The sequence below is a fragment of the Trichosurus vulpecula genome, chromosome 9, assembly GCF_011100635.1.
Source record: "Trichosurus vulpecula isolate mTriVul1 chromosome 9, mTriVul1.pri, whole genome shotgun sequence".
NCBI classification, from domain to species: Eukaryota; Metazoa; Chordata; class Mammalia; order Diprotodontia; family Phalangeridae; genus Trichosurus; species Trichosurus vulpecula.
In genome coordinates, this window is record NC_050581.1 from 85,832,828 (window position 1) to 85,852,430 (window position 19,603).

Sequence of the window (19,603 nt, forward strand, 5' to 3'; positions counted from 1 at the left end):
CAGAGTTAGCCAAATGGAAAAGGAGGTCCAAAAGACCACTGAAGAAAATACTACCTGAAAAATTAGACTGGAGCAAGTAGAAGCTAGTGACTTTATGAGAAATCAAGATATTATAAAACAGAACCAAAGGAATGAAAAAATGGAAGACAACATGAAGTATCTCATTGGAAAAACCACTGACCTGGAAAATAGATCCAAGAGAGATAATTTAAAAATTATTGGACTACCTGAAAGCCATGATCAAAAAAAAGAGCCTAGATATCATCTTTCAAGAAATTGTCAAGGAGAACTGCCTTGTTATTCTAGAGCCAGAGGGTAAAATAGAAATTGAAAGAATCCACCGATCACCTCCTGAAAAAGATCCCAAAAAGAAGACTCCTAGGAATATTGTCTCCAAATTCCAGAGCTCCCAGATCAAGGAGAAAATACTGCAAGCAGCCAAAAAGAAACAATTTGAGTACTGTGGAAACACAATCAGGATAACACAAGATCTAGCAGCCACTACATTAAGGGATCAAAGGGCTTGGAATATGATATTCTGGAGGTCAATGGAGCTAGGATTAAAACCAAGAATCACCTACCCAGCAAAACTGAGTATCATACTCCAAGGCACAATATGGACTTTCAATACAATAGAGGAGTTTCAAGCTTTCTCTGTGAAAAGACCAGAACTGAATAGAAAATTTGACTTTCAAACACAAGAATCAAGAGAAGCATGAAAAGGTAAACAAGAAAGAGAAATCACAAGGGACTTACTAAAGTTGAACTGTTTTGTTTACATTACTACATGGAAAGATGATGTGTATAATTCATGAGATCTCAGTATTAGGGTAGCTGAAGGGAATATACATACATACATATATAGACAGAGGGCATGATATCTAAAAAGAAATAAAATCAAAGTAAGGGATGAGAAAGGAATATATTGAGAGAGGGAGAAAGGGAGAGATAGAATGGGGTAAATTATCTCGCATAAAAGTGGCAAGAAAAAGCAATTCTGTGAGGAGGAAAGAGGGGGCAGGTGAGGGGGAATGAGTGCATCTTGCTCTCATCAGATTTGACCTGAGGAGGGAATACCATACACACTCAATTGGGTATCTCACCCCACAGGAAAGAAGGAGGAAGGAGATAAAAAAAAGGGGGGGGGAACGATAGAAGGGAGGGCAGATAGGGGGAGTTGGTAATCAAAACCAAACACTTTTGAAAAGGTACAGGGTCAAGGGAGAAAATTGGATAAAGGGGCATAGGACAGAAAGGAGCAAAATATAGTTAAGTCTTTCACAACATGAGTATTGTGGAAGGGTTTTGCATAATGATACACATGTGGCCTATGTTGAATTGCTTGCCTTCTTAGGGAGGGTGGGTGGAGAGGGAAGAGGGGAGAGAATTTGGAACTTAAAGTTTTAAAAGCAGATGTTAAAAAAAAAAGCATGCAACTAGAAAATAAGATATACAGGCAGTGGGGGGATAGAAATCTATCTTGCCGTACGAGAAAGGAAGGGAAAAGGGGATTGGGGGAGTGGGGTGATAGAAGGGAGGGTTGACTGGGGAATGGGGCCATTAGAGTATATGCCATCTTGGAGTAGGGGGGAGGGTAGAAGTTGGGAGAAAATTTGTAATTCAAACTCTTGTGAAAATCAATGCTGAAAATTAAAAATATTAAATAAATAATAAATTCCAAAAAAAAGAAAGTAGGAGTAGTAAAGGAGGTAGGGGAGAATATGTGTGGCAAAGAATGTGATTCAAAAACTAAAAGCATTATATAAACAAAAATTAAGATGGAAAAAAAAAATACAGGTGAGGGAGAACCTAAAAAAAAAGGAGGATGTGAATAAGTTGTGGTAATCTAATATGGTAAAAAGAATCCATCATTTGTGAAAATACAAGTTGGATCAAACAAAACTGTAATGCTTGTCTGCCATCAATATAGTAAATGATAGAATAGTTAAATCTCAAATGGAGGTCACTCTTGCTCCTTTGCAAAACCGAAAACTGGCACTAGGAAAGCACCTCACCAGCTTCCCTTCAGATAGAAGCTTAATCTCTTGGTAGACATTCTCAGGGCATGTAACAAACAGGTCAGAAAACTACAGACATACTTTTGGGACAAGTAGATACCATCTAATTAAGCAGTGCTAAAGGTTGTTAACAGGCGACAAAGAAGTACGCAACAAATGAAGTTATATGTATTTGTGAAAATAGAGGAGTTTTTTATGGCAATTTAGACCAGGTCATTGCTACCAGTTACAGAAGAGGTCCTCTTTAAGGAGCCCAGACAATGAACAATATAAATTTTGAAGAAGAAAAAGCTATTAAAAAACTAACTCATCACTGTAGGCTATAAAAAGTTAGTATCTAATAAATAACTAGTAAGACGTAATCTGGTGGGTAGAATTAATATATCAGAAGTTTGCTGCCTTTGGTAGAATGATGGTAGATAAGCTCTTTAAACTACAGATAAAGATCTGAGAATGCAAGTCAATAGAAAATAAGCTTACATCATCTTACTATTTTTATTCAGCTACAAGAAACAGTTATTTCATCTCTCTGTGTAATAGATCATAAAACATTAAGTATAAAGGAATATCAGGACAGCAGCTTCTCCTCAGAAGTCTTTTTGAGATCTATCAAAATAAGAATCAAAGATAGAAACAATAATAGTCGCTCGTGTGTGTGTGTGTGTGTGTGTGTGTGTGTGTGTGTGTGTGTGTAGTGCTGCAAGGTTTGTAAAATGTTTTAGATACGTTAACTAATTTGAGACTCAAAACAGCCATATGAAGCAGGTGATATATTATAGATGAGAAAAACTAAGGCTGAGACTCACATAGCTATTAATTATTAGAAGGATTTAAACCCAGGTTTGTCTGACCCCAGGTCCAGCACTTTATCCCCTACAGAGTACGTACACTTCAACCTAATTTAATTATGCCATGAGCTTGAACTTGGAATTTTTTTTGCTCTCATAAGCTTCTGGACTTCTGTCTCTCTCTTTTCCTCATTCGTCCTAAACCCATCATCCTCACCACTTTGTCCGTGCTGTCATTTAACCTCTATTCATCACGCACCCTGTGACCTTACTATCTCATGGCTTACTAGCAATGGTTTGACCTGTTAACCATTATTAGTAGCTTTCAGTCTGCTCAGAAAAAATCCTTACGCCTTTTGAACATAAGTGATTGCTTAGCCATATCTAATAATAATAGTGACTGTACCTCACATTTATACAACATTTTAAGACTGCACGGTGCTTTACATAGCTTAGTTCATTTAATCTTCACAGCAACCCTGTGGGGTAAGTGCTCTTACTTCCATTTAACAAATGAGGAAACTGAAGCTGAGAGAGAATAAGTTCTTTGCCCAGGGTCAGAGAGAACTTAGTAAGTCTCTGAGGCAGGAGTTGAACTTAGATCAAAGGACTTGATTTATCCACTGTTCCTACTGTGCCTATGTAGTTCATTTTCTAATCAAAGTTCAGAGCCTTTACATTTATCTCTATTAAAGTTCATCTTGTTAGAATCAGCCTACCATTCCAGTCTATCAAGATCTTTTGTTCTCTGACAGAAAGACAAATAGCACAAATCCCACAGGTGACTGGAACATTCCCTCAGTTTTGATACTTCATATTAGGAAGAGTTACTCTCTCTCAAACTGGTTCATAATCATGTGGGCTCCTCCTGCTTTTAAAAAGCCAGTCTTTTCATACCCTTCTCCCTATGTCCCACAAGTAAATTGCCAGATGAGTCTGGCTATTCAGGTATAAACAATTTGTAATTCACACCAGGATGGCAGCTACTATTTGGTCATTTGCTCAGGTTCTTTAAGCAATCACTAGATAATCAGCAGGATTGTAATCAGATGAAAACAAGTCTGTCGTAACTTCCCATGTCTTCTATTTTTGTTTGCTAGGCCTGATCCAATACTTCTGGGTTGTGAAGTGTTTATCATATTTAGTTCAGTAAGATTAAGTGCCCACTATGCACACAAAATATAGGTATGACATAGGAGGAATTTAAAATCTAATGAAAAGAACAGGAATGAAAATAACTGTAGTGTGATTGGAAAATCCAGGCAGAATTCCATGAGAAATTTCAAGAGATAGAGAACACATCCATTTCGGGGGGGGAAGGGCCTTCAGGGGAGGCCTTTTGGAAGAAGTGTTATATGAGCTGGGCCTTAAAGGAAGATACTTTAACACATGATAAGTGGAAGTGAAGGGGAGAATGACATGAGCAAAGGCGCAGAGAGAGAAAGGGGTAGAAAGAGTTTTGCTGTCATGTAGAAGATGGGATAAAACTGATCAAGTAGGCTAGAGCAGAGGTGTCAGACATGCGGCCTGTGGGCCATATCCAATCCACAGTGCTACTAAACCAGATTAAAATATAATTGGGAAATATTTAATGAAATAAAAATGCAATAAAATGTAGATAATATTAGTATGTGGTTTTCTATGTCAGCATGCAGCTCATAGGGATCCTTACGTACAGGCTAATGGTCCTCATTTCTATTTGAGTTTGACACTACTGGGCTAGAGCCATATTAAGCCAAGAGATAAAACTTTTTCATTAAGCACTGGGGAATTGCTGCAGTGTGTGTGTGTGTGTGTGTGTGTGTGTGTGTGTGTGTGTATTCTAAGGGTAATGATAGTGCATTTAACCTTAACGTTAAGAAGATTCCCTAGTTAGTAGCAAAGAGCATAAATTGACAAAGCGTGAGACTGGAGGCAACCATGCCAGTCAGTAGGATGCTATGCTACTACAAGTGAAAAGGCCTAAACAAGACTGGTACCACTAGAAATGAAAAAGAGAGACTAGGTCTGAAAATTACTGAGGCACTGAAATGATAGAGCTTGCCAGCTGATTAGATCTGCAGGGTGAGGGAGGAGTCAAACATCACTCCAAAGTTTTGAAGCTGGAAGGATAGTGATATTATTAATAGAAATCGATAGGCTTGGATAAGGAACAGATTTATCGGGGAAGATGAGATAGGCTTTATGGACATGATTTGAGGTGCTCTGGGGATACACAGGAGTTGCTCTCTAGCAGACAACTGGAAACAAAGGATCTTAACTCTGGGGAGAATGTGGGAGATTTCCACAGTGGAAATTTCCAGAGATGGAAATTGAGCAATATTTGCAGAGATGATGATTGAGCCTTGAGAAAATATCACTAGGGGAAGAAAGTATAAAGAGAGAAGAGCCACAAACAGAATACCCACATTTAAGCAGAATTAGCCACATATAAAACAGGGAAGAGAAACACAGGTTCATAGGAGGAGATACCAAGAAGGAGCAGTGTCACAGAAACTAATGAAACAACATTGTAGCAAAGGAGAGAGTCGGCCATCCATTATATCAGAGGGTACAGAGAAACAAATATGGTGATAATGAAGAAAGTCACAACACATTCACTTATGACCTGGATTGTCTTGTTAATTTGTGGTATCATGTGCATTAGTTTTATCTCCTTGCTAAATAGTTAAAACTCCTCAAGGGCAGATGCCCAGTTAGAGTGCTGAGTACCTGAGTAAGTTTTTTTTTATTGACTAATAGCTGCAAATATGAAAATCTGCATGTTTATTTATGAAATTTATGCATAATTCACTAGAATGAATGGTGAACTTGAGAAAACTTCTAAAATTTAATGACAAAGCAGATAAATTTCTCTTCCTCAGGCATGTGATGCAGAAAGCATCATGCTAAATTTGGCAGGACAGCTCATCATGATGCAGAGGGATCGATCCGGCCCTCAAATCCGGGAGAAGGACAATAGCCCTAACCAAAGGAAACTTGTGAGTAAAGTGGAGGGCTTTTCCTAAGAGTTGAAGAAGTGTGGTATAGTAAAAACAAACAAAAACCCCGTTATATTTGAGATCAGAATACCTCGGTTCAGATTCCGATTCGGGCACTTATTAGCTGTGTTATTTAATTTGTACGGACCTCAGTTCTCTCCTCTCTAAAGGGAAGGGAGTTGGACGAGATGATTTCCATGATCACCTCTGGCCCCAATAGCTGTGACTCAAAGATTCCCTGAATTCGACTCTCTTACCACCATTTCCTCTGCAATCTAAAGAGCCTAAGAAAATGAGCAAAGTTATCCTCAGTCTTCCAGCTAAGAGAGTGACAGTTTTTGAGTGGTGATAGATGGTGAGTTTATGTAATTCCTCAGTCCACATCCTGAGCGTCCAGAGCATTGATGGTTCAGGCCATTTCTGACTAAAAATTATCCATTTTCAAGTGGAAAAAAGACTAAGTGGCTGGGGAGAGAAAACTGATGGTCAGCAGATACAGCAGCTGTCAGTTGGGAAAGCCTTCTAAGTGTCTTTAAAGTAGTTTTCCAAATATCCTTCCTACATGATATGTATTTTCAAATAGTGGAATTAACTTGCCAGTTTATCAGAACATTTGACACAGAAGCAAGAGACTTTTTTGAGACTTGAACTGTGACAGGATCTTCTATATTCTTTAGTGAATCCACCTTACATTTCATAGCAACTTGCCATGCTGCACTTTGAACAAGCTAACACTAGTTGTTTATTAATGGCAAAAAGTGAAAGATACAGTTCTCTCAATTTATATTTTACTAAAAGCTGATATATTACATCTCTCATTCTCCAGCTGCCATTCTGTCCTCCTGTTGTACTAGCCCAATCTGTTGAAAATGTCTGGACAACCTGTCGAGCCAATAAACAAAAACGCCATCTCCTGGAGGCACTCTGGCTGAGCTGTGGTGGGGCAGGAATGAAAGTATGGCTTCCTCTTTTTCCTCGAGATCATCGAAAACCACATTCCTTCCTGTCCCGACGAATCATGCTGCCTTTCCACATCAACATTTACCCCCTGGCTGTCTTGTTTGAAGATGCATTGGTCCTTGGTGCTGTCAATGACACTTTGCTCTATGACTGTTTGTATACCCGTGGCAATGCTAAGGAACAGTTGGAGGTACTTTTTCCTTTCTGTGTTGTGGAGAGGACCTCCCAGATCTACCTCCATCACATTCTGCGCCAGCTTTTGGTCAGAAACCTTGGTGAACAAGCCTTGCTTTTGGCCCAGTCTTGTGCCGCATTACCTTACTTCCCTCACGTGCTGGAACTGATGCTCCATGAAGTGTTGGAAGAAGAAGCTACCTCACGGGAGCCTATTCCCGACCCTTTGCTTCCCACTGTCGCAAAGTTCATCACAGAATTCCCCCTCTTCCTGCAGACAGTTGTTCATTGTGCCAGGAAGACTGAGTATGCCCTGTGGAATTATCTTTTTGCAGCCGTTGGGAACCCTAAGGATTTGTTTGAGGAATGTTTGATGGCACAGGATTTGGACACAGCTGCCTCATACCTGATTATCTTACAGGTAACAGTAGTTTCTGAAGTCATTGCAAGAATCAGCAAGCACAAAGTTTGGGCACTCTGTGTTTAATACAGTCATTATAGTCTTGTCTGTTACATTTACAATTGTGCCTTTCCTGAAAAGAACCCCACTGTCATTTGAAGATATGAACAGTGTATTCAAGTGTTGTAAAGCAACTCATTGAGTTTTTTAACTCTTTATATAGCATTAGTGCAGTAAATTAATGGGTGCAGTGAATACCATTTTGCAAAACAGTGGATATAGCTGAGCTTCCCCCAATTGTGAGATTCATCATTATTTCAAAATAAAATTCTCTGTTAGAAGAGAGGTTAGAATAGGCGACCTTTAAAGTCTTTTACAACTCAAGATTCTCTAATTGTAAGATAGTTTTATCTTCTGAACTGATTAGAGGTACACAATACATACTTGGCTACCTGTAATAAACAAAGCCCTGTGGTAGACCTGGGAGATAAACCATAAAAGTGCAAACCTGTGATTTTAGTTAAATATAATAACAGTGAAAACATTCCTGGTAAATGCTTGTGTTGGTTTACAACAGCATAATATGAATGTGCCAGACATCCCTCTTAATTGTGGCTCTAGTTCTGAAAATCAACAAAATAAAACCAGGGTCCTATTCCATTATTACTAGCTGGAGTATTTCAGTGACCCAAACAATTTTAATTTAAAATAAAGATGAACTTTAATTTTTCCAAAGTAAAATCTTGGAGTCTGTGGGAAACTAACATCAAAGTGGAAGGGGAAGAGCCTGGGGAAACTGGTAGCTCACCTCCATGAAAACCACTAGCTCAATCCTAGTATCCAACTACAAGCTTTTTAACTGTAGCAACTTGAATAATATACTTGATTAAAACTGGAATTACAGGCATGCTGGCACCAGACTTGTTCTTTAATGAAAAGAATCATGGTGGAGTACATACAAAGCTGGCTTTGGAGTTAGGGAGGGGAGGGTTCTAGCCTTCCTTTGCCACATAATGGTTGTGTGAGCTAGGGCATGGGATTTCACCTCTCAGCTCCCCATAGACTCTTTTAGACTATGAGCTGCCAAAGAGGTTCTAATCTGCACTTGGAGAACTCTAAACTCTTCACCAGGAGCTTCCCTATACCCATGCTATAGGGGGTACAGGCCTAGTGTGTGTGTGTGTGTGTGTGTGAATTAATACTAGTTATTTTACATAACAAAGAACTTTATACATAGTGAGGTAATAAGGTATTATGATCCTTATTTTAGAGATAAAAGAAACTGAAGTGTTTTGAAAAGACAAGTCGGCTTCCCTCAGAGGCCCAGTGAGTGAGAAGCCTCAGGTCTTCCAGCTACAAGGCCCATGATCTTTCCACTTCATCACCAGGTCTTATATACCCTTATTAGCATAATCCTCCCCATCATTTCATTCCCTTCTCCCCTAAAAAATGATAGGGCTTTTTGTATTACTGAAAATGTTTAATTCTGTTTGACAAAAGATTCCATTTACAAGTTCAGTTTTGAAACCTATTCTCCAGATGTCATCTACTGTAAGGGGAAAAAATGTGCTCTTGAAGATATGGTTAGTGATAAAATTTCACATCATTGGACTATACTGCAAGACACAAAGTGCCAGAAGCAGGATCCCAAAGAGAATGCTAACCTTTCTAACTGCTGGTATAGCCAGAGAAGGGTAGCCTAAAAACAGAAAGAGAATTAATTACCTTAGTTTAAATAAAAATTAGATTTTTATATGTGTGTGTGTATGTATGTATATATATATATACTATAGTGAAAGGAACACTGAATTGGAATCAGAGAAACTGAGTACAGATCTGACTCCATTACTTGCTTAGTCATTTAACTGCTCTGGGCCTCAGTTTTATTATGTATAAAATGAAAGGGTTGATGTAGAATAGCAGTTCACAGACTTTTTGGTCCCAGGACCCTCCTAAAGAACTTTTATGTGGAGTTATATCTGTCAGTATTTGCTGTATTAGAAATTAAAAGTCTTAGTATTTTCTGAAAATAGTTTTGACTTCACTGCTCTTTTAGTCTCAGGGACTTCTTGGGATCTCCTCCAGACCAAACTTTTAAAACTGGTGGAATAGAAGATCTTTATGATCTCTCCTAGCTAGTTATCCTAAGTTAGCCACTTAATAATGAGTTTGTGATTTATTCCAACTTCTTCAGCCACCTTTCAGAAACTGGGCCATTGGCTCTTTCTTTAGTAGACTTTGAAACATTAATGAGTATTTGTTAAGCAGTTACCACATGCCAGGCATTGTGCTAAATGCTAGGGATACAGTGAAAGACAAAAACAGTCTCTGCCTTCAAGGAGCTCACATTCTGATGGAGGAAAAAATAACTGTGTATACACAAGATGTATAGTGTAAATGGGAGGTCATCTCAGAAAGAAGGAAGCAGCTGGGGAGACCAAGAAATGCCTCCAGCAGAAGGTGGGATTTGAGCCAAGTTTCGAAGGGAGCTAAGGAAGCTAAGACATGGAGGTGAGAAAGGATCTCATTCCAGTCCTAGGAGATGGCCAGGCATGGAAACACAGGGACAGATGAAGCATCATGTGCAAGGAGCAGAGCAAGGCCATTGCATCCAAAGGAGTAATGTGGAAAAAGACAGGAAAGGTAGGAAGGTTTAGGAAGGGTTTTAAGTGCCAGAGGACTTTTTATTTGAACCTGGAGGCAGTAGGGACCCAATATAATTTGAGTAAATGGATGACAGTCAAACCTGTGCTTTAGAAAAATTACTTTGGCACGTGAGTGGAGAGTGGATTGGAGTGAAGAGGGAGATCATTTAGAAGGCGATTGCAGTAGGCCAATTGAGAGGTAATTAGGATGATGGTTATGTGAGTGGAGAACAGATGTATACTAGAAATGTAAAGGTAGAAACAAGATTTGGCAACAGATTGGATAGGTGAAATGATATGGAAGAGTCTGAAATGATTGAAATTAAATTTTTCCTCTTGGCACCCTGCAGGAAGGATGTGGGCAAAATCAGGCAGTAAGCTTATTAGGTATATGTACAGTAATTAGAACTGTATGCATGTAAACAAATAGATGGATTCACTCTACTTCCAAGTACCAGTTATTTCATAGAAACTCTAGAAGTTCACTGGATTGCCCTATGCTAGTACAGTAATTCCCTCACCTTCCCATGGGAATCAGAAACTTTTATTATTTGTATACCTTAATTTTAACTCCACTAATAAACCAGCTCTCTAGAACTGCTTATTCTAGAAAGCCATGGAAGAAATGGGCTAGTCACATCAGACACTCCTCCAGTGATACATATGGCAAGCCATCCGTGACTTCCTGAGGCCCTTGTACTTGCATAAATCTACAGTGGATCTACCTGGCACCCTGGAAGGTTTCCTCTGGGTCTTTTAATATTTTCTTGGAACCAATTTAGCATTTAGGCTCTTCTTTATCCTTAGCTCATGCTCTTACTACATGCTCAACCTGCCTCCTTTTCTGATCTTAGATTCTCTGATAATCACTTCTGGTGTGTGTCATCGTTTATAATTTGCTATAACCTCCTTAGACCCACAGTGGGTTTCCATTCCCCTTTTTGTCACCACTATTACTGGTAATAGGAATCCACTTTTCAAAGGGTAGTGATATCTGAGTGACCCTGTTTTTTCTTTACTTTTTGGCCATCATTGTTTCTAGAATATGGAAGTCCCAGCGGTGAGCAGGCAGCATGCCACTCTTCTCTTCAATACTGCGTTAGAACAAGGAAAGTGGGACCTCTGTCGACACATGATTCGATTTCTTAAAGCCATTGGCTCTGGAGAATCCGAGACACCTCCACCAACACCTACTACTCAGGTTTGGAATGAAAATGGTACCATTTCAGATCACCCTTCAGCACTTGTCTTTTGTCTTTTGTCCAGTGGAATTGCAACTTAAAACTCCCTTTTCTTTGTCCTATGGGCATTTCCCATTAGGAACCCAGTTCAGGTGGTGGATTTGAGTTCTTCAGGAACCGAAGCATCAGTTTGTCACAGTCAGCTGAAACCTTACCTGCTAGCAAGCTGAACTTGCAGAAAACCCTCAGCATGCCTTCTGGTCCTTCTGGGAAAAGGTAAGGTAAAGAAGAGGAAAGTCAACAGAAATGAAGAAGCAGAAAGGAAAAGAAGGAAACAAAGCATTGATGAAGTGCCTGCTCTATGCTAAGCACTTAACAAATATTTAATCCTCACAAGAAGCTTGTGAGGGAGCTGCTGTTATGATCCCCATTTTATAGTCAAGGAAACTGAGGCAGAAAGAAGTTAAGTGACTTGCCCAAGGTCCCACAGCTAGTAAGTATCTAAGACTAGATTTAAACTCAGGTCTTCCTAATTCCAGGCCCAATGCTCCATCCAGTGTGACTCCTCAGAATATTCTAACGTTTGTATTACCCAGTAATCCTGTGCAGTTACTCTCACGTATGGTAGGTAGGTAGTTCTAAGGATTTACATAACTGAGTATCAGCTGAGGAAATGTTTTGACTCACAGTTAGAATTCTTTTCTCTTTCCCCATTTTCCTCCTCACCTAATAGCTTTGCCATTTAGTGTTGTTTGCTGAAGGATGAGAATAACAGGGGAGGAAACTGAGAGAAGAAAGACAACGGAGTGCTAGTGGAGGTGGTTATTTTTCTTTGGTGGGGGAACAGTATGGACACAGATAAAATGGATAGTTACAATAATCTCCATACTTTTTCTTGGCTAGTAGTTGGACATTTTTACCCCCAAAGCTTCTTTATACCTTTTACCTTGACTGCCCTTGGGTGGAGCCATCAGGAAGAAAAGAAAACTGCCACCTCCCCCTTCCTGCTCCAAAAGCCGGCCATAGAGTAGAGAAGCAGGAAGCCAGACAGCATTCCAGAAGTGCTGCTCTCCCTCTCTGAATTCCACCTTCTGTCTTCTGCTCCATGAAATCTCTCGATCATATTTTTTTCTCTAATCTTGTCAAAACACTTTCAATTCCTGCTTCCTCCTCCCATTTACTTTTTCAGTATTTACTGTAGCATCTCACTAAATACCTTTACACTTAGAAACAGATTTTTGGATTTTTGTTTTTTTCTAAATAGTAAGAAAGGTGTGGTAAAAAGAGAGCTGGACTCAGGCCAAAAGACCTGAGTTTGAATTCCAGGTTTGCCTCTAAACTGTGGGATCCTGGGCAGGGCAGGTTTATTTGGCCCCTTGCAGCTCTCAAGTAACTGTATGTATATAGTGCTTGGCAAATAGTATGAACTTTTAAAAAAAACTATTAAGTGACATACTAGTTTTATAGCTCCTAACGTTAAATCTCTGGCTGTGGTTGCCTTACTTTGCCCCCGCCCCAGTACAGTCGTGTCTGTTTTCTTCTTCTTCTTTGTCACGTCTAAGGGGTCTATGAACTTTGATTTGGCTTCCTTCAAACGCCAGATAACATCAATGGCCAGTGTCATTCAACCTTAATATTTTGTATTTATGAACAGTGTGTGAAATCAATTAAGAAATTAATTAAAAAATTAATACCTTGGACCATATGTGTGGTACGTGCTAGTAACCCCAGCTGCCAGGGAAACACAGGCTGACAGATCTCTCGGGCTCAGAATGTTGAGTCATAGTGAAGGCCTGAGGGCCCCATTTTTCCCCCTGAGGTAGAGAGCTGTCAGGCTGCCAGAGGGGGAGAGAGCTTGGGCGCAGGATGGAAAGTAGAAGTCACAACCCCCATGGCAGTCGGTGGGATGAGATCCAAGAGCAGCACACTTGCAACCTGAGTGAGATGGAAAGATCCAGCCTCTCAATAGACAGGAGAGATTCATTATCTGTTTGAGTAGTTCTAATGCTGATGCATCCAGGAAATCATTGACCCTTGTGAGTTATCTTTAGACTTCAGCTGTCTTAATGCTCTGTCCATTGCTCATTTCCCTGGACGTATCTCTGGTACGAATATTCTGTAGAATCTTGCCACACTTTTCTTGTATACCCATTCTCAGGTGGAGCAAAGACAGTGACTCTGCTGAAAATATGTACATCGACATGATGCTCTGGAGACATGCTCGGCGCCTCTTAGAAGAAGTTCGGCTGAAAGACCTCGGCTGCTTTGCTGCCCAGTTGGGCTTTGAATTGATTGGCTGGTTGTGTAAGGAGCGCACCAGAGCTGCTCGAGTGGAAGATTTCGTAATTGCTCTAAAGAGACTTCACAAGGATTTCCTGTGGCCATTCCCAGTCATCCCCATTTCTTCCATCAGTTCACCATTCAAGAACGGGAAATACCGAATAGGTAACAGTCTGTGATCTCTCATGATAGAAATGGGCTGCTGGTGGGTGTTTGGGGAAATTCATTCACTGGCCAGACTCTTATAAGAGTGAGGGTACTTTTGGGCCTGTTGTATACACATCAGCTAGGGAGCCACGACTGACCACTAGTTTCCTGCACACTTCACACAGTCTGCTCCGTACCGCATCAATTAAGCATAGAGATGGGTGAATGTACTTGGCAACAGGTCAGCACCTCCGAGAAGCAGTGTCCTGTGCTGGCTATTAGCAATTGCCCTTGAGGAGCAAAGTTTGTAGTCTAGAGGAGTAAGACATACACAGCTGTATATGATATATGGAAAAGTTCACAAAAGGGTTAAAATATTGGGTGAATTTTGAGTAGGGATTACATTAAACTATTTAAGACTTCTTATTCAGAAGAATAATTCTATGGGAGCAGTGGTTGGGGCAGTCAGCTTTGTAATTTAATAAATTTGTGTTGACTGATGAAGAAACAAAGGACTAAAGTTTTTTTTTTTAATTTCAGCTATTTTTCATAAAGCCTCTCTTCCTAATTCCCCTTTGTGAGAATGTAATCTATAATATCCCTGCTAAATGTCATTAAGGAAAGCTCTTTATGATCTCCACATTGTATTATCTCAAAAATCATTGTCATCATTTATTCCAGAGACTGCAGTATAAGACCAGGAGAAAGTTGTTCCTTAGGTAAAATGACTATGGCCAGTTCTTTCTTCACAGTAGTGGACCACTCTGCAGACCTTCCTCCCCTCTAAGGGGCTCTGTGTGGCCCCGCCCCCTCTGCTGCTCTGCCAGGGAGTTGAATTTGCATCCAGTGGGAACTGTCTGTAGTCTTCTGCTTATTTTAATTGGTGACATTTTGTGTTCTGATATTTTGGCCACAGTCAGTTAATATTCCCTAGTGTTGCCTTAATATAACTGTTTCAGTTGTGAGGCACTGGGTTCACAATGGGGGAAGATAGGTCATGGTGGGGTCAGTATACACCTTTTGTACTGATCTTACATATATTCACATAAAAGTTTGCTATGGACTTTCAGTGTTTTGAAGGTTTTCAGTTCAACAAAACTCTCGTGTGTGAGGCATTATGAGGTCCTGGGATGAAATTGAAAGAGTAATAGAGTTACTGTGTAACACAATCTAAGCATTTGTCCTGGAAGAAAGCAGTGCGAGTTCTACTTTTTTTGTTTGTTTCTACCCAGGTGGGGGAGAACAGTTACTAAAGTCTCAGTCAGCCGACCCTTTTTTAAACCTTGAAATGGATGCTGGAATGCCTAGGGCCCCAAGAAGTCAGAGTTGGCTTGGCATTGGCAGCATTGGTTCCACCCACCAGGAGATAGATACAGCCTCATCCCATGGACCACAGACACAAGATGCCTTCCTGTCACCTTTATTAAATAAAGGTACATACCATGCCATTTTATATCAAATCTTTCTTTGGGAAAAAGCAGTTAGAGCATGTAACCCTTTTTGCCTTAATTGGCAGAGGATAAAAAAGATTTTGAGGAATCAGTGAAAATAGGTTTATAGTTTGAATTTTTGATAGGAATGTCTTACCTATGAGCTTGTTAAAACATGTTTAGGTTGCATTTCCAAATGAGCAGTCTTTATCAGACAAATGCATTGATCCAGACTCTTCTTTCTAGTGTTTCCAACAGAAAATGCTATTCTAGAGCTCTAAAAATGAGCATGGAGAACTTCAAAGAGAAAACTAGAAATCATAGTTGTACCATAAGTAGGAACTAAGTATTAATATAGACCAGATTCTTCACATTGTTGGTTTTGTCAGTGTTATTTGTTCCTTATGTAAGGTGAGTGAATTCTAGCCTAAAGTAATTTCAAAATAATTTATACAGAGATATATATTTACAAGAAATATATTTAAAAGAGCTTAACTAGTTGTAAAAGGCATATAATTATACTTGCACTGCCAACTTTTACAATGTTATTGTGTAGAGAGTAAGTTAAAAGTCCTATAGAAAAATGAATTATTCCTTTTTTTTTCACCCTGGCTCTTAATCTATTAGTGTTTGAAAGTGTTAATTTTCCATTAAGTGATTTAATGTCAGACTCAAAATCCTTGAGTTATCATCTTTGTGGGGCCAATTGATAACTATTGTCAATTCCTGATTAGGGGATGAATGCAGTATTGGTTCAGCCACAGACCTAACTGAAACCAGCTCTATGGTGGATGGTGACTGGATGATGGTGGATGAAAATTTCTCTACTCTAAGCTTAACACAATCAGAGCTCGAACACATCTCTATGGAGTTGGCCAGTAAAGGGCCACATAAATCCCAGGTCCAGCTCCGGTGAGTCTCATTGGCCTATTTGAGAGCAGAGAAAGATTTTTATCATACTGGTGACAACAGATGACATGAATAGCTCTTCCCCTGCTTCATTTGTTTTTTACTGTTTGCAGGCCTTCCCTGCTTTAACACACGGATTATTTTAATTTTGTGCAGGTATTTGCTGCATATCTTCATGGAGGCAGGATGTCTGGACTGGTGCATTGTTATAGGCCTTATTCTTCGAGAACCTTCTATAATTAATCAGGTGTTTGGTCTGACACAGTCTTCAGAGGTAGATGGAGAGATGTTACAGAACATAAAAACAGGGCTACATGCTATAGACAGATGGGCTTCTACAGATTGGTAAGTGACAACTTCCATGGAGCTTTCAGATTATGAAATCTCTTGCACAGTTCTATATTTTTATTGCAAAAGCTAAAAACAATTTCATTTTCTGGTTCTTCTTAGTTAATATCTTAGTTAATCTTACATGAGAAATCATCATACTAGAGAAATTTACAGACTGCTGTCTTCCGGGAAAATGTTATATAAAACTGAGACTGATTCAGTGGAGAACCTCAAAAGATTCCATGGAAAGGGACTAAAACTAAGACCTTCCATTTTAAAATGGGGAAAAAGTACTCCAATGCAAATTTCATAACAATAGCGTATTCAAAATTTTGGTTAACGTTAATACTAGCAGTCAAGGTGTACGGAATTGGGGCCATAAGAAAGAGATAAGAACCATTAATTTTTAAAAATGTATTTTTATTTTATTAAATATTTACCAGTTATGTCAAAAAAATTTTTAACATTTTTTTAAATTTTTGAGTTCTAAATCCTCTCCTTCCCTTCTGCCTCTTCCCCTTCCTTGAGAAGGCAAACAGTTTGATATGGATTATGCATATGTGAAGTCATGCAAAACATATTTCCATATTAGCCATGTTGCCTCCCCCCCCCCCCAAAAAAAAAAAGAGGAGAAAAATATAAAGTTTAAAAAGTATACTTCAATCTGCACTCAGAGTTCATCCAGTACTGTCTCTGGAAGTGAATATCACTTTTCATAATGAGTCCTTTGGATCATTGTGCTGCTGAAAATAAGTCTTTCACAGCTGACCATCCTCACAATATCGTTACCGTGTACGATATTCTCCTGGTTCTGCTCACTTCACTTTGCATCAGTTCATGTACGTCTTTCCAGGTTTTTCTGAAAACCCCTCCCTTGTCATTTCTTATAGCACAATAGTATCAAATCACAATCATTTCCACAACTTGTTCAGCCATTCACCACTTGATGAGCATCTCCTCAATTTTTAATTCTTTGCATCACAAAAAGAGCTATACAAAGTCCTTTTCCCTTTTTGTACTATCTGTACAAAGAAGTCCTTTTCCCTTTTCTTTGTTCTTTTTGTGATATAGACCTGGTAATGGTATTGTAGGGTCAAAAAGTATGCAGTTTTATCACCCTTTAGGCATAGTTCCAGATTGTTCTCCAGAGTGGTTAGAATGGTTCACAACTTCACCAACAATGCTTTATTTGTACTTATTTTTCCACAACAACCAACACTTGTCATTTTCCTTTTCTGTAATGTTAGCCATTCTGATAGGTATGAGGTAGTACCTCAGAGTTGTTCTAATTTCATTTTCTAATCAGTAGTGATTTAGGGTATTAACTACTGCTAGTTTTGATTTCTTCTTCTGTAAACTGCCTGTTCATATCCTTTGACTACTTATCAACTAGAACCACTACTTATTCAACAATTCAGCATTTTCTAAGTCTGCATGTTCAGGTCATATCCTAGAAATATAGTGATGGACAACAGGCCTTTCTCTGAGGGAGCTTTGCAGTCTAGTGTGGGAAAGTTGAAGAGAGAGAGAGAGAAAGGGGGTGTGTGTGTATAGTATGTGTGTGTTCCATGTTCTGAATTTTAGTACTATGGTCCAGAAAACAAAATAAAACAACAAACCCTCCTCTAAAGGAAACAAGATTAGAAGTTGTATTTAGGAGCCTCAGAGCATGGCACTATATTATATGTATATACTTGTTGGTTTGCTCATTGAGTTCCCTTTGCTCCCTTTAGCCCTGGATACAAGCCATTTTTAAATGTCATTAAGCCACAACTCCAGAGACTAAGTGACATTGCAGAAGAGCAGATCCAGCCGGAAGCCTTTCAGCCAGCAAACAAGGTTCCTGAGCAGGCTGCCAGCCCCAGAGCTGAGGAGAGCAGAAGCTCTGCTTGCCACAGCATCAGCCCTCCAGGTGAGGCTGGCAACAGCAGTGCTGCAAGCTGGACTGAAGGCCCCATGGCTGGATCCCAGGAAGAAGAACCTTTTCAGGATGGGACCTACGACTGTACAGTCTCCTAACAGGAGTGGTCTTCTGTCACCATGGGCAGTATTAACAGAGTGCAACTGAGTCCACTGTGAACAAGTCAGATGATTTAAAGGGGAGAAATCTGTTCGAACTACTTTTTAACTCAAAAGAAATTTGTTTGAATCCATGAACAATGTGATTTCAAATAAATGTTCTTTCATAAAAATGTTTTTTAAGCTGCAAAGTAATAAAGATTATTGTACAGATGTACATGAGAATATCTGGTTTTATTTTTAAGGGTTTAGAACTATTAATAAACCATAGGATGGTTCTCCATCAGCCTAGACTTGTTCTCTCTATTGTTGTAGCAAGTGGTTGTTTCCAAAACCACTGTCATCTGTTACATCCGCTGTCTGTGAACTTGGCTACCTAATGCGCTTTGTGCAGGACCATACTCAAGTGAATTATGTGCCAGAGCTCATGGAGACACTACAAATGGCTTGAAACTAGTATATTCAACCCAAGAACTGGAACTATAACAAGTTCCTTCTTAAAAGACTGACACCTGTTTTACCTAGTTCTAGGCTGACAAGCTGGGGTCTAAAGGGTACTCATGAATTATGCTGTTGGAAACAACAAAAATATTTTGTACTAAAAAGTGTATCTTTCTCTCTGTGAATAGTCTTATCTGTAAATATTCTCAAAGGAGCTGCTTCTCTGCTTGAGGCTTTGTATCATATTTTGTAAGGTTTTAATGACTCTGTACTCATGACATGCAGAAAGGACACTCTGCTTTGGATCAAAGTCTCTCTCCAGTGGACATGGCAATAAGAGACAGAGCCTGATACCTTGATCATGAAGACAGACAATGAAGAAAGGCTTTATGCAAACGCGTGGAGGTTCTTATTTATTGCTTTTGTAAATGGATTTTCTTTTTGTATATACACTTGCTAATCCTGTATCATAGCTACTAAGCATCAGTAATGTAAACAATGCTTGCTTCACTGTCACTTTAGAAGCATTTTATAATGTATTTCTGGATAAGGAAACAATTTTTCTTTTCACGTAATGCTATGGAAACATGTCTACATAATTTTTAAGTTGCTTTATGGTACTTTCATCCCAGCCTACTATATCTACCACAATGTATGTAATACTAAATATCTTACAACAGTATTAATTTAGGTAGCTTGTTTGTACTGTGCAATTTGAACAAAGGAATGCAACATTATTTTATAAAAAAAAACAAAACATTTATTTTTGTAATGACAATGTATCTGATTGATGTGGACCAAATTCCTTCCACCCAGTAAGACACTCTTCTTGTAGTGTGGTTGTAAGCATACATCTTACTCTCAGAAAAATACAACTGTCCTGTTTTTGCTTGCTTTTAG

At 39.2% G+C, this 19,603-nt stretch overlaps 1 protein-coding gene across 4 annotated transcripts in view; it reads left to right on the top strand.

Annotated features, from left to right (window-relative positions):
* The window catches only part of RIC1 (RIC1 homolog, RAB6A GEF complex partner 1), a 155,042-nt gene extending 136,563 nt beyond the window's left edge, over nucleotides 1-18,479 (top strand). For all 4 annotated transcript variants that reach the window (XM_036737720.1, XM_036737722.1, XM_036737721.1 and 1 more), the window contains 9 exons: nucleotides 5,671-5,787; nucleotides 6,614-7,342; nucleotides 11,009-11,167; nucleotides 11,287-11,423; nucleotides 13,306-13,592; nucleotides 14,807-15,007; nucleotides 15,739-15,916; nucleotides 16,070-16,258; nucleotides 17,977-18,479. In XM_036737720.1, the coding sequence (XP_036593615.1) occupies nucleotides 5,671-5,787; nucleotides 6,614-7,342; nucleotides 11,009-11,167; nucleotides 11,287-11,423; nucleotides 13,306-13,592; nucleotides 14,807-15,007; nucleotides 15,739-15,916; nucleotides 16,070-16,258; nucleotides 17,977-18,262 (2,283 nt within the window). In that variant the 3' untranslated portion in view covers nucleotides 18,263-18,479. The remainder of the gene's footprint in view (nucleotides 1-5,670; nucleotides 5,788-6,613; nucleotides 7,343-11,008; nucleotides 11,168-11,286; nucleotides 11,424-13,305; nucleotides 13,593-14,806; nucleotides 15,008-15,738; nucleotides 15,917-16,069; nucleotides 16,259-17,976) is intronic.
* Nucleotides 18,480-19,603: the final 1,124 nt, after the last annotated feature.